Source organism: Sciurus vulgaris (assembly GCF_902686455.1).
Source record: "Sciurus vulgaris genome assembly, chromosome: 14".
Lineage (NCBI taxonomy): Eukaryota > Metazoa > Chordata > Mammalia > Rodentia > Sciuridae > Sciurus > Sciurus vulgaris.
Genome location: NC_136475.1, coordinates 44,939,284 through 44,964,725, shown reverse-complemented (window position 1 = coordinate 44,964,725; position 25,442 = coordinate 44,939,284). Strand labels below are relative to the sequence as shown.

The 25,442-nt window shown below is 31.8% G+C and overlaps 1 protein-coding gene across 4 annotated transcripts in view; it reads left to right on the top strand.

The window, feature by feature from the left end:
• EHBP1 (EH domain binding protein 1) overlaps positions 1–25,442 on the top strand; it is a 309,286-nt gene that overhangs the window by 129,983 nt on the left and 153,861 nt on the right. For 2 of the 4 annotated variants that reach the window (XM_079109672.1, XM_079109674.1), the window contains exons 8-11: positions 2,856–2,960; positions 3,530–3,652; positions 7,553–7,790; positions 17,136–17,322. In XM_079109672.1, coding sequence (XP_078965798.1) covers positions 2,856–2,960; positions 3,530–3,652; positions 7,553–7,790; positions 17,136–17,322 — 653 coding nt within the window. The remainder of the gene's footprint in view (positions 1–2,855; positions 2,961–3,529; positions 3,653–7,552; positions 7,791–17,135; positions 17,323–25,442) is intronic. The other 2 variants (XM_079109673.1, XM_079109675.1) reach the window with 1 other exon arrangement.

Genomic DNA, 25,442 nt, shown 5'->3' with positions numbered 1-25,442 from the left:
TAGGACATTTGCCCACCTCATCTCATTGCATTCCCTATCCCTGGCATCTTAAGCCCAAACAACTGCAGTTCTTCAAATATGTTATAATCTCTGTCTTCCTTTCACCCTTATGGAATGTCTTCCATTTTCTCTTTTTATCTCAATCATAAAATTATTGTTTATTTTGTCTTGTGTTAGTTCAAGTGCAGGCAAAAATCACATAGCCTTCAATACTATCTCAATCGTAGTATTTATCATGTACTTTATATTGCTTTATGTCTCACTAAAATGTAAAGTCATGAAAGCAGGAACTAGATCAGGCATATCACATGTATTTGATAAATGTTTACTAAGTAGATAGATGGTATTTCTTTGGAGGTTGTTTTTTTATTATTTAGATTAGCATTTATTTGCAAACCAAATAAAGGAACATTGGTCTAGTTGATCAAAATTACCTTTTTTTATTTTGTTAATATGAACAGAAAGTTCTAGAACCAAAAGTTCTAGAAATGAAGATTTACTTAAGCTAAGGGTAAGTGTATAAGGATAGAAAGATAATATGTCATAAGTGAAAAGAATAGAAAGTATTATTTGGGGTTCTTAGTGAGGAAATACTCATCATTGGTTTTAGATATCACCAAAAGCATGATGAGAAGGGGGAAATATTAAAAACATTCAGAAAAATTATAATGTAAATAATTTAGTCATGTAATTGACTTGTTTTAATATTTTTATTTGTTCTTTTTAGATATACATAATGGTAGAGTATATTTGATCCTTCAATGTTATATATACATTCTTGTGGTTGTTACATGCTGTGGAGTTATACTGCTCATATATTCACATATGTACTCATTTTGATAATATTTAAAAGAATGCCCACATTGTACCTAAGACTGCATAGAACAATATTGATATTTTGAAGGGAAGATCTAATATTTCTTCCATATTTTCTACAAGGCATATCATGTAATATTTTTAATAAATACCTTTTAATTTTAATTTGTATTTTAATAACTATCTCTTAGGCTACTTATAAGAATTAATAACTGCAAACCCATTTCTACTGTTTAATATGTTAGCTGCTATTGTTAATATTTTATAGTTTTTATTTTCAAAGTTAAAAAAATAAGTCATTTGCAAATTTAAAAAATAACTAATAATGAATAAAAAAGTCTGTCATGAGACTGGTAATCACTTAATCTTAATCCACTATTCTGTTATATTTTTCTAAAAGTTAAGGAGTTATAGTAATGAGTATTGGAAAGTAAAGGATCTAATATATGAGTGTATTCTACCTACTGAGAAATTTGCTAAGTTAGCTTGAGTCAGATTACAGTTTAAGAACTATTGGCAGAATAAAATGGAAGAAGACACTTTTAGTCAGAATAAAAGTCTGACAGGCATTAGCTGATTTTATTACTCTTCAAACGATAGAGTTTAGTTGAGTTTAATTGTTTTCCCATGCTTAATGTGACTATCTGAAGCATTTTTACTAGTACAAAATACATTTTCTCATTCAGACAAGGAAAATTAATAAATGTATCAACTTTTTATATGTTGATATCTAGAACATATTTCTGACAACCTAATAGTTGAATAGTCATTTACTAAAGTCTAGAACATATTTCTGACAACCTAATAGTTGAATAGTCATTTACTAAAGTCTGTTTCAATATTTGTCTCTTTATAGAATGTAAATTCTCTGAGGACAATAGCATGTCTGTTTTTTTTTTCCTTTTTTTTTTTTTGTTTTTTTTTTGTTTTTATTTCATCCTTATGTACCAAGCAGAAAGCTTGGCACAGACTGATAAATAAATATTTGTTCAACAAGTAAATGCATGAAGGCAGTGTATTACAAATGTATATTCTTTAATTTTTGGTTCAAATAAAGTTTAGCATGTGTACTTAGATTTACAATGTTAAAGAACAGTAGTGTTAATGTCAAATTTACAACATTTTCTATTTCTATCCATTTTCTTTCTTTCCCACTGAATAATCTGGATCTGTTTGGTTTATCCTCCTATCTAAGTTACTTCTATACTTTTAACTTTGGAAACATCAAGGATTCACTAATTTATTCTAAGTATTCTATCTAGTTTACTGAGGTACTTATTCTCTTGTTTATAAGTTATCTAATTTTTACCTAGTGAATGATAGTTTCACATAGTCGGAGTTGTCTAAAATATGTATGACTCATTTTAAAAATATTTTTATATACAAAATGAATTGTTTTATTTAATTTTTTCTCTATTCTTGTCTTCTTTGTGTATTATTGACTAAATTATAAAATTCCTAAAGCAGATACTTAGAGTTGCCTTAAAAGAACAGATTCCCTTCAAAACAGGAATAGAAAATAGTAACTATTGCTTGCTTCTATTGTTTTAGGACTGATTTTTAAAATTCTAGAGCAAGAATGAATGCTTATTATATATATGACTCATGTAACTATATTCTTAAAACCTTTAAGTTTAAAATCAGACTATCTGAAGCAAATGGTGTGACTATCAGGATTTTTTAAATTTTTGTTTCTAATGTATATTTTTAAGAGCACAATTTGTTTTTACAAACACAAAAATATGATTGCTAAAAGTCAGTGTGTTAAGTTGGGTTATTTATTTTTGTTTTGTGTCTATTAACATAATTAATATGTTACTAATATAATTTTTAACAATAAAATGCTTTGTATTTTAGAATGTGAGCACAAAATAACATTCAGTTAATTACATCTGTTATAGTTCACCAAAATAATATCTCTGAATGTATTCTCTATTAACCAAACATCTCCTCTGTCTTTTTGAGTAACAGCATGCTTCTACTGCTGTTTAATTAAATGACCTTACCTTACATTTGTCTTGACTGGCTTTTGTTTACAGAAATTGTAAACCAGTTGAATGCTCTGAGCAGCTTAGATGAAGATCAAGATGACTGCATAAAGCAAGCAAATATGCCTTCAGCTAAATCAGCCAGTTCCTCTGAAGGTCTAAGAGCTTTCCTCCTTTCTTTCTGCTTCTGATTGCCTATATTTACTGTGACTTGCTACATCTTGACTTCTGTCTTTACTTAGCTGTCAGTTTTGTCTTTGTGCTTTATTTTTAATGTTTTCTTTGGTAATTTGTAGTGTACCAACAGGCAACAAGATAACAAAATTTATCATCTTTAGCACAGTCTTACATCAGGATGCTTAATAGTGATTTAAAAACATCTTCTAAGATAATACTTCATCATATAACATGACAGTATTTCACGGAGCTTATATATTATAAAAACCTTTATCAGCACTTTCTAAGTTGAATCAAATTCAACTCAAATGAAAGTTTCTTTTTGTATAGTTCATTATCTGATAAATGTTCAAGTTAATATCTTTTTATTTAAAAATGTTGGTATACTATAAAATGCTTGAATGGCATTCTGCCATTGTTAAAATGCTGTATCTTATCATTTTTGCAGGTATTAATGTGAATTTTTAAAATTTTAAATGTTTCATGAATGATCAATAATTAGGCTTTACCATAACCATAGTGAACTAACACATATGCTTATTTTTCAGAGCTTATCAACAAACTTAACTTTTTGGATGAAGCAGAAAAGGACTTGGTGACTGTGAATTCAAATCCATTTGATGATCCTGATGCAGTAGATTTAAATCCATTTGGAGATCCTGACTCAGAAGGTAGGAAGTTTTTCCTGTACTTTTCTATTTTCTAGTCTTTATATAGTAAAGTTTTAATTATAAGGGCAGGGAAAGATTTCCTCAAAAGACTTAAAAGGTGCTTTTCCTTTAAATAATACCACTTACATTTATCATTAATTCTAGGTAATCTACATCGAGTTATTTAAAAAAAAAAAATAAGAAAGCCTTACCTAGACATTTGCATGAGGCTTTAGTTCTTATTTCGTCAGTTAGTAAAAGTCTAATGTTATAAATAATTGTGTTTTACCTAACTGACATGTAGTAAAGTCTCATTTGTTAGGCATCCTCTATACTTCTCTTCCATCTGAACATCTAGTTCCTTCCAACTCCATGTCTTTGTCTGAAAATTACAGGTAATAGAGTGAGTTGTGTATCTGATGGCATGGAGCAGATAAAGTTGAAAGCCACTGCCATCATACAACATGATTGTAAAGAGTAAAACCAGGAATCCCCATTTCTGCCACCAGACACTTTTCTTATCAAAACTCTTATTTAAGAATTTTGAATTCTTAAAGCCTAGATAAGGACTGTTGAAGAAGTGAGACCTCTGTTAATTAAACTCCTTGCTCAGAGTAAATGCAAGAATGATTAACCACTGTTTACATCTTTTTGACTGCTCTTATGAACTCTTCCTGAGAAGAATTTTTCTACTGCTTGTCACGGTGAAATTGAGTTTCAGCTTCAGGATTCACTTTGTTAAAGCAATATTGTTTCATAATTCTTTTCTTCTCTTCCTTTACCTTTTCCCTTCTTTCTAGATTCCAAATTAATAAGATTTTTTGGGGGCTATATTATGAACATATTTTAAATCTTAAGGTAAATCTTAAAGGTAGATTAGGACTCTGGGACCCAGAGGAGTGAAGTGATTTTAATTTGAGGGAAATGTAGTTGAAGTTGTAACTAAGATTCCCAAACAAGCATCTTCTTTTGACCATAAAGCTTCCTTCTGATGGCATGGCATAGTGCATACATTTGAGTATACTGAGTTTAAAAGATAAAATTACCAAAATATTTTGAAACTTCAGTATTTGAGTTTTCCATTTCAAAATCCAATAAGCTTTCTAAATATATATGGATCTGTTTTCTGAAATAGAAGGTAGCTGCAGAGAACATGTAAGATTTTTATTTCTATTTAGACAAGGTAAACCAACCTGATTCAGTACTTTAACTATGCTTATGGAGCAAAGAAAACATGTAGCAACCACTGTTTTCTTTAAATATATGCCTATATCTTTGGAATAAGAACTGAGTACTTTCTTTTAGAAAAATATTTTCCTAGAAATAATTCATTTTTTTAATCAATTAAAAACTTGCATCTTCAAGTAACAAAAGTATTTGGGGAAGAACAAAAGTGTGTTTAGTTTAGTTCTGATTTTTTTTTTTTTTTTTTTTTTACTTTTATGGCTTAACTTCTCATATGTTCATTTTATGTCATTATATTTTCAGTTCTCCTTATATCCATGTGCTTCATTGACCCTTTTAGAAAGTATTAAATGTATTTGTTAACTTTTATATGAAATAATCTTTTCTTAAACTTACCCTCCTTTGTTACTTGTATTGTCATCTTCAAATCTTGTTCTATAGTTTCTATACTCTTCTTTTGTTTTATAACCAAAAAATGATGATTTGCTTGGATCAATTTTTGCAGTCCTCTTCCTGAAAGTAGAAATAAACATTTCACTTCCATTGACAAGGTTTGTTAGTTTCTTAAGCATTTGAGCCCTGATATTTGATAATAAAAAACTGAATAGGCATAATTGCATTTTCTCTTCCCCTAAGAATAGAAAATGTTCCATTTACATTATTATAAAAATTTTAGGGCTAGGGATATAGCTCAGCTGGTAAAGTGTTTGTCTCACAAGCACAAGGCCCTGGGTTCAATCCCTAGCACCGCCCAAAAAAAAAAAAAAAATTTAATGGTGTTTGAATATTATGATGGTATTACAAAAATAACACAGTTATTGAATCTCTTTAATGTAGGCAGTTTTTAACTCATTTCAGTATTAATGTATTATGATTTTAAATCAGTAATAAATATGATTTTATGAAATCTTTTATGCTTTATAATAACTTCTACATGGTGTACAAAATTTCAGTTGAAGGTTTTTGTTTTATTTTTCTTCAATAGAAAGATAAAATTTCTGGGCTAGCATCTAAAATATAAGTAGTTTCACTTTAAAATGTAAAAGTCACTAGGTATGCCTGATGGCATCTGCCTGTAGTCTCAACTATGTGAGAGACTGAGGCAGGAGGATTACTTAAGCCCAGGAGTTTGAGAGTAGCCTACACAGCATAGAAAGACCCTGTCTCAAATCAGTCAATCAAAAATCATTAATACAGGTTAATCATGAATGTTTTTGTAATAATCAGAGTAAGTTTCTTGAAGTGTCACTTATGAAACATTTGTAATTTTTCTTGAGAATTTCAATGACCAGTTTTCTACTTTTTACTAAAATATTTGTTAGTTGCCCAGCATAATTAAAATTAATTTTAGTGTACTATGATTATTGGTTCTCTGAAACTCTTCTCCAATATGAGAAAATATGTATTTATTTAGGCCATACTGGGGATTGAACCCAGGGCCTTGCACATGCTAGGCAAGCAACTCTACCACTGAGCTGCATTGCCAATCCTTTTTATTTTGAGGTCAGGCCTTGCTTAGTTGCTCAGGCTGAACTTGTGATAATTCTGCCTCAGACTCCCAAGTAGCTGGGATCATAGAAATCTTTCTTCTTGTCATCAAAAACCATGTGCAAATTTGTTTTCAAATTGAAAATTGAAATAATAAACTATTGAAGGATTTAGTGTGATGACACCTTACAGGTATGATTTTAATACACCTCTTTCAACCTGAGGATCCTTATATTACTCTTATTAGAGTATTAATTGGATTCAAGTTATATTTAAAAATTATTTCATTAAAAACTCTAAAGATTAAGAATTGGGCCTGGTGGTATAGAATGGGAGAGTGTGGGCTCAGTGTGTACAAGGCTTCAGGTTCAATCCCCAGCACCAGCAGGAAAAAAAAAAAAAAAAAAAAAGATTTAAGGTTTTGTAGCATACAGACTTTGAAAAAAGAAGTCTAGCAATGTATGCATATATATTTTTTGTATAGTCCAGAATACCTAAATGTTCTGTACTGGAGTAATTACCAAGACCTTTTCAAAATTTAATCCATTTTATGTTCTTTTAAACACAAACTTACTATGTTTCAGTTTGTGATGACAAGCTAGCACAGTGAGATAAACTAAATAATAACATAATATTGCACTTCTGAGAAGTTGAAAATTTCCAAAATTGATGTACCATAAAGCTAATACTATTAGAGACTCTGAAGGCTGTCATGAAACATTAATGATCCAGAGAGGCTGTTTTTTTGAGAACACCATTCCTAGAGAGGTAGACAGAGATCTCAGATACCACATTTTCTAAACCTCAGAATTCCTTAGCACCTCTAAAAGTAATTTCTTGTTTCATTATTGCTTTGCACTCTGTGAACTCTATAGTTTATTAATTAAAGATTCCAGTTTTTGAAAACATTAAAAGCCAGGTGCAGTGGTGCACGCCTATAATTCCAGCAGTTTGGGGAGACTGATGTAGGAGGATCATGAGTTCAAAGCCAGCCTCAGCTACTTAGTGAGGCCCTAAGCAACTTAGCCAGACTCTCTGTCTCAAAATTAAAAAATAAAAAGAACTGGAGGTAGTGCTTGGTGGTTAAATGCCTCTGGGTCCAATCCCTGGAGCAAAAAAAAAAAAAAAAAAAGAGAAACAAAAATAAAAGAAAGAAAGAAAAAGAAAAAAAGGAAAGAAACAGAATTAAAAATACAAGAAAATATCATATGCTATTTGTTTAATTCATCTCTTGCTATTGCTTTATAGAACCAATTACTGAAACAGCTTCGCCTAAAAAAACAGAAGAATCTTTTCATAATAACAGTTATAATCCCTTTAAAGATGTACAGACTCCACAATATGTGAACCCATTTGATGAACCAGAAACTTTTGTAACTATGAAGGATTCTCCTCCCCAGTCTACAAAACGAAAAAATATAAGACCTGTGGACATGAGCAAGTACCTCTATGCTGATAGTTCTAAAACTGAAGAAGAATTGGATGAGTAAGTACATTTCATTTTGCTATCACCACAGTTCAATCTCTATATTAATTAAAGAGATCCTTCTATAATATAAATTTGGATGGGTAAAAATGTATTTTATAAATGCAACATGTATTTTATAAATTTCTCTGTAGCTCATACCTGATCTGAATTTTTATAGTTTTAACTCTTCTTCTCTGACCCTCTTCCATATGGCTATATGTGTACCCTAAACTAACAAATGAGGGAGATGTGTGCCTGGAATCTCTGACTGAAATTTTAATTGTATTTTCTCATAGAAACCATATTTCAAATGGTAGGTAGGTGTTTTCATCAAATACTGTAAGCATTACACTTCAGTGTTGTAGTTTTGCTATGGGATCAAAATAGTCATTTATGATATTAATTTGATGAGAAAACGTGTTCAAATGATCCAAATAGTCATTTATGATATCACTTTGATGAGAAGACTTGTTTAAATGCCAAACAAGATCATAACATTGATAAGTCAGATATTATAAGCTTCAGATGAATAGGCAGTATGATTAACACTGCCAGATTGCTCAAATCTAGGCTGGGGATAGAAAGGGAATGTGTTCACATTGTGATCTGGAGTTGCATAGTAGTACACAGTCTGTGTGACTGTAGACCATGGCCATGAGTATATTTTAAAAGTGACAACAAGCCAGGCACAGGAGTTCATGCCTGTAATCCCAGTGGCTTGGGAGACTGAGACAAGAGGATCTCAAAATCGACCTCAGAAACTTAGCGAGGGCCTAAGCAACTTAGTGAGACCCTGTCTCAAAATTTAAAAAAAAAAAAAGGGGGGGGGGCTGGGAATATGGCTGGGAATATGGTTCAGCACCTTTGGGTTCAATCCCTGGTACAATTAAAAAAAAAAAAAAAAAGGGACAACAAAACTTCCAATTTTAGCAATAATAGGATAACACAGATTATATGTAGCATTATGTCTTAAACAATTAAAAAATGGAATAAACTATGTGAAGTACTCATTTTCAGACATTGGGCACAAACTGTATGGGACAGGGAGCTCTGAGAGAATAGAAACAAAAACAGTGAGCCCTACAGTTGTCCAGTCTTACTTATGGAATAATCTCCCTGAATTGGGGAGACAGAATTTGGTCTTTGGGGTTTATAGGGTGGCTAAAATATATGGACAGAGTACCAGAGAGAACTACTTATAGAATTTCAGAGATCTGTATAAGGTTTCTGAATCTTTATCTGAGTATTGATCAGAGTATGCATGTGAAAAAAATTACCAAGGACAAAGAAACAGACATAATAGGGCTGGGCTGTGATTCAGTGGTAGAACACTTGCCTAGCACATGTGAAGCACTGGGTTTATTCCCCAGCACCACATAAAAAAACTAAATAAACAGAATAAATACTAAATACTAAACTACAACTAAATACTAAAAAGATTTTTAAAAAGAAACAGACATAATAATTTCAAGAGTTCACTAAGACCAGAATAGTTTGTGTTCCCATTACCCAGGGGGTTGTGGGGAACAGCACATGGAGCATCAGTGTCCTCAGCAAGGTATTGCCTCAATAGTAGGACCAAGTTAACCTCAGTACAAAGACTTTTCTGGACCTGCCTGACAAACTTAAAGGCAAGGTTCTAAAGATGAAAGTAGTTCCAAGTAACTTAACTGCATCCCACACAAAGCTCAAAAATATTTAAGGGAATACAAATATATATGTATATGTATAAATATAAAACATAAAATTCACAAGGACTATAAAAGTTAGTAGGCATGTATAAGAAGCAGGAAAATCTGACCCATAATGAGAAGAAAAGTTTATCATTAAGTGTGACTGCAGAAATGGGACAAATGATGAAACTATTAAGTAAGCATAAATATATTCCAAATATTTAAGAAGATGGAGGAAAACAGAACATGGGTGATATAAAAAATCCAAATTGAATTTATAGAAATGATAAATGCAAAGTCTGAGATGAAAAATACTCTGTATGGAATTAAACCCATGTTAAATACAGCCAACAGAAATATTAGTGAACCTAATGACATAAGAAAAGAAACCACCCAGATTGAAACATCTGGGGAATAAAATGAATAGAGGTTTGGTGTGCTGTAGCAGAATTTCAAGTGGCTAACATGTATAGTTGAAATTGTAGGATAGGAGAGAAAGGGAGATAAAAAAAATATTTTACAAAATAATGGCCAAAAGTTTTTAGAAATTAAAAAATAAATGAACCTATAGGTTCAAGAAACCGAATTGAACGCCCAGCACAAAAAACTCGAAGAAAATCATAGAAAGAATTCTCAACAGAAACAATCCAAACTATAAGCCCGTGGGGTGACATTTTTAAAGTACTGAAAGGAAACATCAAAAACTTGTTAACACAAATTTCTATTTCCAGCCAAGGAAAGTGGGCAGGAAAGGGTAAGCAAAATAATGGACTTTTCCATACATCCAAAAGCTGAAAGAATTCTTTACTATCAGGTTTGTTTTGCAAAAATTGCTTAAGACAAAAAAAAAAAAAAAAGTATTTTAAGCAGGAGGAAAGTAACAAAGCAATGAAAAGCATTGGAAATGGCAAATACATTTGTGTGTGTGTGTAAAATGCTTGTCTCGTTTCAAAAAAATTTTTTAAAGATAATTGTTTTAAACTTTAAATAATAATTTATTCTGGGTCTTGTAACATGTAGAAGTGTAGAGTGTATGACAGCAGAACAGTTGTAAAAACTGAGTGGGGAAATTGAAGGATGCTGTTTTAAGCTTCTCATATATAATATTACTTGAAAACAAAACTTTTTTCACAAATAATTAATTATTTATATAGAAAATCATAAGAAGTCTCCAAAGAGTCTTCTAGAAATGAAAACTAAATTTAACAAGATTATAGATACAAGGTTAATATACAAATTTAATCTTTCTCTGTAGTGATATTGAACAAACAAAAAGGACATTTTAAGATACACTTAAAAATTTAAAAATTAAAAAAAATGTTTTTAAAGATACACTTAAAGGGTCTAGGAGGGTATAGCTTAGTGGTAGAGGTCCTGGGTTCAATCCCTAGCATCAAAAAAAAAAAAAAAAAAAAAAAAAAAGGTGGGGGGGGATGGGTAACAAAAGTATACCAAAAAAATCAGGACTAAATTTGAAGATGGACAATGGCTACACAATGAAAACAACATTGCTGAGCAAAATACTATGACCATGTATTCAAAGGTATGAGTTATTTTCAATTGATCTGACATTCAGTGTTCTATTGGATTCTCTGGCTATACAGAACCAGCAGGAGGGAGGGAGGGAGGGAGGGAGATAGATAGATAGATAGATAGATAGATAGATAGATAGATAGATAGATAGATAGATAGATAGATAGATAGATAGATAGGAAGATAGGAAGGAAGGAAGGAAGGGAGAGAGGGAGGGAAGGAAAAAGAAGAAAGAAAATAAATTTTTAGGGGAATTGGCTTATGTGTTTATGAAGACTGAGACATTCCAACACAGACCATTATTTGCAGGCTGGAGACTCCAGGGATGCCTGTAACATGGCTCAGTGAAAGTCTAAAGGCCTGATAACCTGGGAGGCCACTAGTGTAAGTCCTGGAGTTCAAAGGCCATAGATCCTGGAGCTCTGATGTCCAAAGCCAGGAGAAGAAGGTTTCCCAAGTGCAGAAAAAAAGAGAGACCAATTTCCCTGACTTGTTTTGTTCTATCCAGACTTCTAACCAATTGAATGAGCAATGATTAAGAGCATAGGGACTTAGAAAAGTGATGATTTTAGGGAACTATAGTGACCAACTTCAAATATTTTGTGACTTGTTTTAAAGAGTAAGGGAGTTGATTGTTTTCTATTGCTCTGGAACTGTGTTTCTCAATCTTTTCCTACAACACTATGTAATGACTTTGATGTTTTACATGCCTCCATGAGTATTGCTATATTTTAGTAAAAGCTAAAAAAGTTCTAACCTCCATAAATACTTAGAATTACATTATTAGTAATAATCTGATTCCAAATCCAGATTGAGATTTCATTACTAATTAAAAACTGTATGGGGGTTTAAAAGTTGGCTCAACTCTTGCCAAAGTTATTTTTTGTTTCCTTTGAAATAGCTAATGTGTGATAAATAAAATTTCTCATGGATGGTGTAGGTGCTGAGTAATAGCTATACACCTAGAATATTTGAATGTAAATGTAAACTTTAAGTATCTTTTAGTCATTCCAAGATGTATGAGTATTACACAATACACACACATACACACACCCAGCTCTCTCCTATTAACAAATTAAAGAGACAGCTAATGTTTGTTTAAACTTTTTAAATGCCTTAATAAAAACTAAAATCAGAATCAGTGGGTGTTTCCTTTTGACCATTCTTTTTTTAACATGAAAGTCACAGTCTTTACAAGTTTCCCATGAATAAAGAGCCTGCTAAATTGCTCAATCATTTGGGGTTACCAGAGGGAGCCTATAAACAGCTTTTTCTTTCTTTCCTTCTTTCTTCTTCTTCTTCTTCTTTTTTTTTTTTTTTTTGGTAGGAATATGCACAGAAGTTCTAAAGATTGCACATCAGCTAATATGCAAGTCCAGGAAAAACTTGGTTTGCATTACTTACTTATTTGGTATTCATGTCTCCAAAAGTTTGTCCAGTACCAGTGGCAGAAATCTTCCAAAATTTATTCTTACTTTAATTATAAACGTATGACTTTTTGTCAAGTGAAAAGCTTCTGTGGCTCATTTTCTATTACCAAACGCTTCCTGTATGCCCCAATATAAAAATTTCACAAATAGTACTGAGTACTTTGACGTGTAAAAACATCTTAAGTGCCCCAGCTTATCCATCGGTACCAAGAGAAAAATATACACACTTTCCTTGCTTTTTAGCTTCAGTTCTTTACACTTATCAACTGCTTGGTTTCTTACTTTTCTTGGCTTTATTAGATCACCTGTTCCAATTTAGTGAAAAGAAAACTGATAAAGCAATATTATTTCAGAAATTTTAAGTAAGTTTTGAGGACCCACATGTAATCATTTCTGATGTTGCTCTGTCAGTTTCTCAGGCCTATCATGGAATTTTATTCAGAAAAACTATGTTCATTTTAATAAATTTGAATTGTTTTTCCAAAGAAATAATAGAGTTTCAGGATGATAAGAAAAGACCTACAGATTTCTCTTTACTGTGGCTTGTAATATTTTCAGTATGTTTTAGTTAATCCTCCTTCTAACCAACTTTGATTTTACTTTCTGTAATTTGTTTTCCTGGATGAATATCCAAACAATAAATAATATCATTTTAAATCATTCTATTCAATTTTTTACTTCCTTAATATAACATGAATTTTAAACTCACAGTGAGTTAATAGTACAACTAATCTATTACTCAGGTTTACAGTACAACAATAAAAATAATTTGTTTTTATTCAGAGTGATGTGGAAAGTTCTGAAATAGATTATTTAAATCATAGATCAACAAGGTATAGAAATTGTGTTAAATCCTTAAATTTCCTTGTGTAAAATACTGCTTAAGAATATAGTCATGCACTGCTTGATGGATATCATCTAAAGAAATGCTTCATTAGCAGATTATATCATTGAACCAACATCCTAGCATGTACTTACACAAACTAAAATGGCCAAAATGTCACTAGTCAATATAATCCTATGAGACTACCATAGTATATGCAGTCCATTGTCAACCAAAGCGTTGTGTGATGCATGTGTTTTAAATATATTTATCAGCAATTATATCACTCTTTTCATTTTATAGGGAAAGTAATATGTTCACACAACACTATTTCTGAATAACTACATTCCTGTTCACTTGTTTTTAGCAGTATTTTTTTACATTGGGATATACATACTTCCTAAAACATAAAATTTACACATTTTAAAATGTACACTTCAGTGTTTTTTGATATATTCCATGTTATATGACCATCATCTCTGTCTAATACCATAACATTTTCATCATCAAAAAAGGAGTCCCATACCTCTTAGCAGTTAGTCCCAATTCCCTACTTCCTCTGTTCTCTACCATTAATCTACTTTCTTTATCTATTGATTTGACCATTCTGGACACTTCATGTAAATGGAGACATTTGATATTCATTCTTGAAGAGTGGAAGATTCAGTTTTATTTAGGGCTTTCTGATTTACAAAGGAAAGGATCATTTAAAACTCATAGAAATAGAGGCCTTTTATCCTTCGTCTAATTTAGCACCTAACCAGTGGTAGTGCCTAGCACACTGTTGTCTCACGAGCAAATTTCAGATGTGTAAAGATACTGATTTTCATAGTCCTGGTGGCCAGGCACAATCAAGTGCAGCTGAAATTCCTAACACCTTTAATTTCAAGTAGCTTCCTTTGTTATGTCAAATTTCATTTTCAGTACATGTCATAATATAAAAAGATTGTGAAACACAACTCTAATTCGTTCAAGAAAATGCCCATTTTGGGCAGAGGGTTGTAATTCACTGGTAGAGCACTTGCCTGGTATACACCAGGCCCTATATTCAGTCCCTAGCACTACAAAAACAAAAACAAAACAAAACAAATGTCTGTTTGATTGTGTTTCTAAAAACACAAACCTTAGGAACCAACTTTGGAAATAGTTGATCTGAGCTTCTTTTCTACTCATGTTTATTTTCCCTATACAAATAATACCAGTGGTTAGAGGGAGGCATACTGAGAAGAAGCTGGCAGAGAAGGCATGAAAAAAAAGGACAGTATTTTGAGATACCTTGCTATACATATGAGATAAATTTATGGAAGTTTTATAGAAACTGAGTTTTATAAATCCAACTATATAAAGTATACCAAAGAATTGCCTGTTTAAAGGAATTCTGATTTATTTTCCCTGTTAAGCACATCTTTTTGTAATGCAGGCAATATATACTCTAACACAACTGGGTTTATCTTAAGAACTATTCATGCCTAATAATAAATTAATAATAATGAGATTATTGTAGGAGGTACCATCTTACAAAATAATGTGGAAATTTGTTAATCAGAAACAATTATTCAAATTATCTCCCAAATAATTCATATAACTGAATTAATTTAGTTAGATTGACCTGATTCTTCTCAGGCATTTAATATTGCCTGAGAATAAATACTATTTAATATTCTGAGGCATTTAATATTGGTAAGCAAGTTAGTTTTTAAACGAACAAACAAACAAAAAATTATTTTCCCCTAACTTTTGGAGTTTGCATTTTGTAAAAAAAATCTCATTTCTTTATATTAACCTCCCTTTTAATTATTTTAACATTGTTCTTTGCTTTGATTTCCCCAGGTTTTCTTATAGAAAATAAGCATGGAAATATAAGTAAATACTTCAAATATATCATACTTACTAGACAAGAATATTTTGGTCTGAAAAGATAATTCTTAAATATATATCTATTTCCTGTATTTTTTCTCTTGAAGTCTGAGTTATAAGAAGATGAAGAACAGCAAATAGGTTTCTATGTAGGTGCCAACTCCACTTAGTTAAGTTAGTACTAAGTTGAAAGAAATTGTTAGACTGCATCCTAGCTCAGTGGAAAGGCATCACATGACATTAGTTATTACCATGAGTACAAGAGTGATATCATAAGCACAATATAGTCTCTTTTTCAATCTAGATTTATTTGGTACCCACAGCCTCAGATGACCTGATTGCTTAAATTCTTAGAGTTGTAGATCATTAGTTATTGGTTCTAGGTAAGTCTGTACTATACATCCAGGATATGGGACTCCAGAAAACCTTCTGGTTTTAGGGAAAAAAATTGCAACAAACAAATAATAACTAGAATAATGGTTTATTGCTGCAATAGGAATAATAATCAGCCTATACACCAGATACTTAGATTAATGGGCAACTAGAAAAAATTGTCCTTCTACCCTGTTAACAAGGAAGTTAACAAGGAAACTTTTCTGCCTGAACCTAGCCTCTGGGTAAGTAGGGAAGAAGGGTAGCCTTCTCTGGGAATTTATAAGCACAAGCCCACATTATATGGATTGACATTATGTGGGGTTTGACATTATGTTGACAAGATTGTCTGGAAACCCCCAAGCTAGAAAAATAAAATACCAGGTGGCTGCTAAAGTACTTGGCAAGTGCATGCATTTAAAACACTTTGAAGGGAGACACTCCCAACTCAGACTACACAGGATTTCCTCAAAGTAAGCACTGAATTTACAATCTGAATTATAAAACACACAAGGAAACAGTTTACCAAGAGAAAGAAACAGGAAACAAAAGAAATAGCAAGATTATATAAGTAAGGACTTAAAATAAGATGGAGACTATATAATAAATATGTTTAAATGATTGATAACTCAAATCTTTGTGTCTGAGGTATCTCATACAGACATATGAGAAAAGAGTTATTGAAACTAAGAATTCATAAAGAATTGACCATTAGACACAGATGAAGAGAGAAAAATGAACAGGATCAGAGATGTGAGGAAATTATCTAGAATGTAGTACAGAAAAAGTAAAGATTTATAAAAACATGGAGAGATTAAGAGATAGGACAAATGGGAGGTAGTTCTAAAGAAGAGACTAGGAATAAAAGCAAAGAGACTGTCAAAGGGAGAATGATAATTTTTCAAACTGATGAAATATGAATCTTCAGACTCAGAGAATACAAGGAGTCTAAAACAAGATAAATTAAAAGCAGTCTACACCTAGACATACCATAGTAAAATTGCTCAGAACCAGAAATATAGAGATCTTAATGTCAATCAGATAAAAAAATGACTAGAAAGGAGCAATATGAGGCTAACACTGGGCTAATTATCTTCAAAGTACTGAGACTGAATAACTGAAAAATAGAATTCTCTGTCCAGCTAAACCGTCATATAAGTGTGAGTTTGGGGGAAAAAAAAGAAAAAGATACTTTGAAAACATGGGAGAAGTTACAGTTAACAGTACTTTGCTGAATGAACCACTGAAAGATTCCCCTAATGAGAAAAGAATTTGACACAGAAGCAGGGATGAAATTCAAGAATTAAAAAATATATATATGGGAGTGAAGCATAAAAAACAATAAATCAACATTTCTACATCTTATTTCCTTTTCATTGACTTTGGAGAATAGATAGGATCTCCTGTTTTTAACATAATACATTTTCAAAGGTTCTGTTTTATAATAGTTGAAGCTGAGCATGACCTAGTATTTAACTTCTTTTTAAAGTGGCAAATTTTAGATAGATCTAGATAGAAATGGACCCAAAGATTGTCATTGTTTCCTGATTGTAGGTCTCACTGGTTTGGATTTATTTGGAGAAAACATTATAATTTTCAGTACATATTTAATTATTTTAATTGGAAATAAGTTATTTTTTGAGAGACATTTAATGATAATTCTGCTTTCATTTAGATCAAATCCTTTTTATGAACCTAAACCAACTCCTCCAAATAATTTGGTAAATCCATTTCAAGAACTGGAAACTGAAAGAAGAGTGAAACGAAGGGCCCCAGCTCCACCAGTTCTCTCACCAAAGACAGGAGGAATGAATGAAAACACAGTTGTTTCTACAGGAAGAGATCTCTCTACTTCTCCTAAGGTAGGATATTATTCTTAATATAACATGTATTGCTCTTTTTCCTCCTTGTAGTTTAAATTCAAATTAGCAAAAGTCTTTGTTAGCTATTTTGATAATTTAAAAGTAAAATTTGAGTAAATCTATATAATACTATAACAAAATATGTTTGTAAACCTACACATTTATAGTATAGTTTGGATTGGATAGTTTGGATTAATGTTTGTTTGTTTCTTTTTCTTTTTCTTTTTTTTTTTTTTTTTTTTTTTTTTTTTTTGAGGTAGGATATTGCTATGTTGCTCAGATTTGTCTTAAGCCATCTTCCTGCCTCAGCCTCCAAGTGCTGGGACTGCAGGCATGCACCACCACACTGAGCCTATTTTTTTTAGGTGTTTGGGTTGAACTCAGGATCTCTCACGTGCTAAATACACACTACCACTGAGCTATAGCCCCCATCCCAAGATTTATTTTTAAAATGCTGTTTTGACATTAGAGAAAGAAGGGCATTATAATTATAGGGTTGGTGCCTCAAAGAAAAGGTGCTCTGAAGTAGCTAGGCATGAGGAACAGCTTATAGTGATATAGAGGAAGGAGTAGAAGTCATTCTTTGACAAAAGTACTATAAAGATTAAAACTCAATGCACAGAAATGCTTTATTGAAGAATTTCAGTATTGCCACTTTTAAGTCAAGCTTCAGTAGTTTCTCTTGGATAGACAATTTTTCAAGCTTTTGTGGCATTTAAATGTCTCAGTTCTGAACTCTTTGATGTTATTTGTGTGTATTTTTACTGTTTTAAAGGGAGAATGGTTTCACTGAGGTCCTCATTCTGCCATTTTAGATGTCAATTTCCTTTGTTTTGATAACAGGGTTTTTGTTTGTTATTTAAACCTGTGACTTTACGGGGGAAATCTAAGGCTAAATTTTTTCATGCAGTTGGCTAGAGAAAGGGGCAAGAGGATACTCTAAAGGAAAGGAGCAGGTAGTTGAAATATAAAGCAAAGGAGATGGCTAATTCTAATACCTATAGGAACAAAAGTACAGACAGTTGGGCACTTGTCAGAATCAGAAAGCTATCTAAATAGGTTCCTTGTCCATTCTGATCATAAAGAATACTTATATCTATTCTTTGTCTCCCTGCATCTCCAGTCTCTTATTGCCTGCTCCCTGCCCCATCCCTATTCTCTAGTCCATCAGGAGTTTGAAGCTAATCAATAATTCCTGTAGATAGGGAATGGAAAGCAACTTAACAGTACCTAATGTGTGCCTCATTAACAGACTTGATCCACAGAGCAACCTGAGGAATACATACCATTGTCTCTGTTTTACATATGAAAAACTGAACTTCAGTTAAGTCATTTGCACAAAGTGATATAACTAATGATGACAGTGCTAGGAATAAAATTCATCTTTTTTAAGCATAAAACATATACTTTTCCCACTGTGCCATGATACCGGTGTTTCTGGTTCCAAGTTGGAAGGAACTACAATATAATTTTCTGTAATAACATCATTTCTATGGTTATTAGATTTTCTTGTACTGAAATATGTAATAGCTATGTGAATAGATATATTTTACATTATTTTGAGGAAGATGTTCCATTGCAGATACATTGTAGAATTAATTATGTTTATTGGCAAATCGGTTGTACCATCATGCTTCTCTTGGAAAATGCCTCACTATGCTCACAGAGAATAAAAACACAGTCAAATCTACAGTAACTTTTTTCTGACTTGAAGTTAATTTATAATTGTAAAACTATAAACTCAGCATGGTGGCACATACCAGTAGCTATTTGGGAGCCTTGCTTCTGCCCAGGAGTTTGAGGCCAGCTTGGGCAACATAGCAAGGTTCCTGTCTCTTAAAAAACATAGAGTAGAATAAAGTAGAATAAAATAGAGTAATTGCTGACACATTATTAAGTAAAAAAAAAAAAAAACAGTATATTACAGAACGTAGCCAGGTATGATGGCGCATGCCTGTAATCCCAGAACCTCAGAAAACTTACAGGCCAGCCTAGGCAATTTAGCAAGACCCTGTCTGAAAAAAATTAAAAGGGCTGGGGTTATAGCTCAGCTTTCTACATTTATATAATGATATCTGAAGAGACATATTAATTTTTAGAGCATAGGATTATTGGTGAGAAAATGGAGGAACATTTCTTTTTCCCTCTCTTACATGTATTATCAATTCTAAAATATATTTGGACATTTGTACTGCAGGACCCAGAGTAGAGCAAGGCAAGAGAAAGATACACAGGGCATTCAAGGAGGTACTTCCTCTTAGGTTGGTACAAGTGCAGATTCTATACCTGAAACACTGTAAGAGCGAATGCCTTCTGAAATCTTGGACTCAGACACGCTCTTTTACTCACGCTAGTCCCAACCCTGGTGCACAGAGGGGGAAATTGGATGGACAAATAGGCAGTAGCGATAACTCACAGATCTTTGCAAACTTAAAGAACAAGCAACCACCCAGCATTAAGAACCCCTCTAAGAGTTTGCCTCTTGATTTTTCTCACTGTTTAGTGAAAAAGAATAAAATGTGGAAAAAAATTTAAAACCCTGATTGGAATATTAGCTTTTAAAAACAGATTTGTAGAGTAAATTAAGTGTGATTTTGAAAGGTAGATCTTTGATAGCAACATATTCTAAAATAATTGAATTAAGGAGTCTACCACAGTTTTATAACTGAGGATTGAATACTAATTTTTTTCCTTATGGAGATCAAAAAGCCCTTACTTAGGAAAAGAACCTGAATAAGTTGTGTACTTTGATGATAAAGAATAACTCACAAATTTGCCTCATTTGCTAAATGCTTTATGAAGACTAAACAAAAAATGGCAAATTGGGTGCTACTGTTGTATACTGGCAGACCATTTTAAGGTACATTATTGATGTTAAGTGTGGAAGTTGCAATATTTAACCCATTCTTCATGAGAAAGAGAAATGTATCTGGAGTATTTGCCTAGATGTACACAAACAATGTCATAACACTTCTAAACTCCCATTACTAATAAACCTCCCCCTGTAAGAATAAGAAGCAAACAAAACAAAAATGAAAAGACCTACATCACAGTGCACAGTAGGTCTTGGACAGGGTTGAGGCAAAAGAGGCAACAGAGCATAAAATTGAACAAGCCCCTAACTTTTCGGGTCATAGAAGTACAAATTCACACACCAGAGTTATTGTCTATAAATTTTGGCATTAGGGTGCTGCATTCTTAAGGAGATCTTCACTTTTATTTTAAAATGAGCTCCTTTTTTGATTTTACAAAATAATTGGTTGAAAAAGGGGGACCAGTCTTTGCTATCACAACAAATGATCTTGTTTAAAATGGAACTTAGCACAGAAACAAAATAAAATGTAAACAAAACAAAATAAAGATGTAATTTTCTTATGGTGACTTGACCAACCATTCTGTTAATAAGTGAAACAGGAGGCATTGACACCAAAAATAATGATCTGAAAATATTAATCATGGGTGAACCTAGATAAAGAACAATAGGGTTTTTATTGTATTGTACTTGTAGCTTTTCTGAAGGTTGGATTTCTTTTTTTTAAATAGTAAACAGTAATGATTTGAGAATTGCTAAGAGTTATTTGATGTAAAAATGTTTTTGAGATTATAAACAAGATGGTATATTGCAGAACCTCAACATAAAATTATCTTTAGAATTTAAGGTGAAAATACGAAGAGATTAAAAGTGTAGGATGAAAAACAAAAGGTAGAGTCAGGAAATTCACTATATTAATAATAGGGTTATAGAGATGAAAACAGATGGAGGAAAAAATTATTTATCAGAGAAACAGAATAGAGTTTATATGAACTGGGGAAAACACTTGAGTCTTTAGATTAAAAGGTCTACAATTACCAGGCTAGATGAACGAAATGAGATTCCAACCTGTGCATGTCTTTATAGTACTTTTGAATATCAAAAATTATTGTAAAGAAAAGGCTTTTAACATCTGTGCTTTTGTAACAACAAATGCTGGAGATAGTGTTTATGGAATACAAAAGAACAAATATCTGAAAATATCCATTGAAATATACCAAATATGTAATTTATGAATTCATAATGATGTTGTCAAAAAAGATGCCTTGGGAGGTTACTAGAGCACCAACTCATTATTCTATATGTTGATAAAGAAAGGATAAACAAATCAAGTATTTATCTTGACCTTCCTTTATAAGCTACATTCCAAGATAATTAAATAATTGATGAGGAAAAGTTCTTCCCCACGTAAGAATTCTGGCTGTGAAATACAGAAGGAATTATTTCATTAGAAAACTCACCACTTCATGTTCCCCAGTGAAATGATGGTTCTAAAAACAATTAGCACAGCTGCTAAAACCATTAGGAAAGAGGTTTTATGAAATGGATATATGTATCAATACTGATCAATCTAAATATCATTAAGAGTTGGACAAGCAATCTTTTGTGCCTCTTGGTATATTCCAATAGGAAGCACATAAAACTACCTGAAAGTATTCTTGTCAGTGAATTAAACTGGTATCTAGTCAAGCCACTGGTATAATAACTACCAGTTTACAAGAAGTGTTGGGGTACAGAGGAGTATGTTAAATAATAGCTAAAAGCAGCGATCAGCTAAAACAGAATGTGGGAAATCCTCCAGGAAAATTACCATATTCATTCAACAGATATAATAGCTTGGAGAAAATGAAAAGTGATAGAGAAGTGATAAATTTTAAATGTACTCATCTTTTAGAAATATGTACTGAATTATTTATTTTTGAAGTGATGGGATTCTGGTGTTTGCTGTAAAATACTCTAGACAAAAAATGGGAAGTAGGAGGACTATTTAGAGAGAATGACATAACAAGATTGGGAAAGCTGCGTGGGGGTTTCATTATAATATTTGTTCTACCTTGGAAAAAAAATCACTGTTATAAAAATTTTTTAAAAAAGACCTGAAGGATAGTGTAAAACGTCACATAAGACTAAAGGAGAAGGGGAGTAAAACAAAGACATTTGAAGAGATAAAGAACTTTTCCAAACTGATGAAAGAGATAGTTTTCTGATTAAAGAAAATTCTAGCAAATCCCAATCAGGCTAAAAGAAGTTCAGATCCAGAAACCTCATGTTAAACTGAAGAAGACCAAATGATCAATAAAATATTTAAGGAAAAAGGCTAAAAACCTTTGGAGGAATATTACTGATTTTTCCAGTAATGGAAGCCAGAAGACTGTTCAATATTTTCCACATGGTGAAAGAAAGTCACCGCCAGCCCAAAACTATATGTCCAGTGAAAATATCTTTCAAGAATGAGAAGAAAATTAATTCAGACAACTAAGTTTGTCACCAGCAGATCCTTGCTGAAGGAAATTACAAAACATATAATTTAAGCAGAAGGAAAATATTCATTGAAAGATCAGAAATTCAAGAAATTTCACACAGTGGCACATATGTGAATAAATCTAAGCAAACATTGACAATATAAAACAATATTAATATCTGATGGGAAGAAATAAAAGATTAAAATCTATGATAACAATGAAATAAAGCTGGGAGGGGGAATTATTACAATAATGTATTTTAACGTCTTGTGCTATTGAAAAGTAGAATAAAGATGTTTACTATTCTTTGAATATCTCTTTGATTAGTTAAGTATGTTGTAATTTTCAGAGCAACCACTAAAAGAATAGAAACATATCATGTAACTCATGCAAACTAGAAGAGGAAATGTAGACGTTTGTAAAAATAATGCAATAAATGGCCCAAAAGAAGAAAAATAAACACAAAGGAGCTGAAACAAACAGAAAACGTGAATAATAAAGTAGGTTTAAACTAAAATTATAATTAATTAATTAATTCTAAATGGAATAAATATTATGATTAAAAGACAAAAGTTTACTAATCTGGATTTTTTAAAAAAATTCTAACCGTACACACCTAAAATAAAGGTACATGAAAGGTTGAAAAAGACTGAAGAAAGATTTATACAAACTAAAAGAAAATCAGTATAACCATATTAATATCAAATATAATAGTTTTAAAGCTGACTGCATTTCTGGGTATCAAGCTGATCATTCTATGATCATTACTACTTTTGCCAGGAATATAATAACTTGAATATAACATAGCTCCAAAAATTAAGATTTAAATATTCAATTAATTTTGGCCTCCTGAAATACTGCATTTCACCAATGCAAATTTCTTTTTTTCCAAAAATGACCATAACCTAGGCCCTAAAGCAAATTTTCAAAAAATTTTAGAGGGTCGAAATTACATTTTTCACAAATAGTGCAGTTAATCTAGAAATCAGTAGGAAACTGTAACTAGAAGAAAACCTGTAAATTTGAAAACTTCATATTTCAAGTGACCTATGAATCAAGTATAAATTTTTAACACATAAACTATATATTCAATGAAATTTTTTATTTTACTACTTGATGAGGAAGCTATTTGTAATCAACTTGTATTTTTATAATCATTTCTGTGAAGACTTAACCTGAACTTCTTGCTTGGCACTGTTTTTCAATATAAGTCCTGACTTGAAAGGCTTGAAGAGCAAGCCTGACATGTTTGAACTAGTAGAAGAGCCTCAAAAACAATCACAATAGAGTTAAGTTAATGAAGCAACTGGAGATTATAAAATACCTTAATATGCCTCTTATTATCTATATTCATGGAATTTAAGCAGGAGGTTAGACCATATTTTAATTGGTAATAGGTATTATTTAACTAGCTTATTCATATACAGAGGACCAAACTACTGTAGAACATGTAAACTCTTTAATACCTGGATTAAGAATTGTCATCTAAGGATTAATATATACACTATATATTGGCTTCACTAATGCTATTATCATTGAGGGTGTGTGAGCATTTTGTTTGCAAATCTGCTTGTAGCTAGATCGTTTCATTACATCTATTACATTTATCAACCAGGAATTGTTTTCCCTGTAATCAGGATTCACCATAGCTCTGTATAAAGAAGAGTTTTAAAGCTAGATAAACTTCTCTAATACTGATCTTATTGAAAAGAAAGTCAAGTAATTTTGTGAATAAATTAATAAATCTTTAGTAATGTAAATTTTAAAAGTAACTTCAATAAATAGTTTGTAGTGTTACAGTTAAATATACATATGTTCTAGTACTGAATTCCACAATTTGGGATCATTCTCATACCCAAAATGCTTCATGACTTCAAGAGATAATTGTTTATCTAAGCCAGGCTAGGTGATGCAGACCATAATCCCAGCTACTGTGGAGGCAGAGGGAGGAGGATTGCAGTTGGAGGACAGCCTTCATAACATAGCAATATCCTGTCTCAAAATAAAAAATTAAAAGGACTGGAGATGTAGTTCAATACTAGATCACCCTGGATTTAATCCCAAGTACCACAAAAAAGAAGAGAAAGTGAGAGAATTGTTTATCTGTACTACATCATGATTTCCAAATTTGTTTTTTTAAGGAAGTTTTTTGTTTATTTTTTTAGTTGTCAATGAACCTTCATTTTTATTTATTTGTATGTGGTGCTGAGAATCGAACCCAGTGCCCCACACATGCTAGCAAGCACTCTACCACTGAGCTACAACCCCAGTGCAATTTCCAAATTTTTAAGAGATTAGTACTGTAGGAGCTGGGACTGTAGCTCAGTGGCGGAGTAGTTGCCTAAGCGTGTGTGAGGCACTGGGTTTGATCCTTAGCATTGCATAAAAATAAACAAATAAAATAAAGGCATTCTGCCCATCTATAACTCCAAAATTAAAAAAAAAGAGATTAATAGTGTAATAAAATAAGTTGAATAAAAATATTAAAGCTATTTTCCCACTACCAGTTGCTATTGCAGTTAAAACTAATCAGTGTTTATTTCTTTAACTCTTTTTTATTGTAGAAAAAAACTTAGGTTGTAACATACTTGGCTTCCCCCCCACCCCCTGCTTTTCCTTTTGGCTAGGAACTTTTTTTTTTTTTTTTTTTTAAGATATACTTGACAGTTGAGTGTATTTTCATATATTATACATACATGGAGTATAACTCATTCTAATGAGAGTCCCATTCTTGTGGTTGTATATAAGGTGGAGTTTATTGGTCATGTATTCATATAATATGAACATAGAAAAAATATGTCTTGATTTATTCTACTCTTTCCTATTCCTGTCTCCCCTTCCTTCCC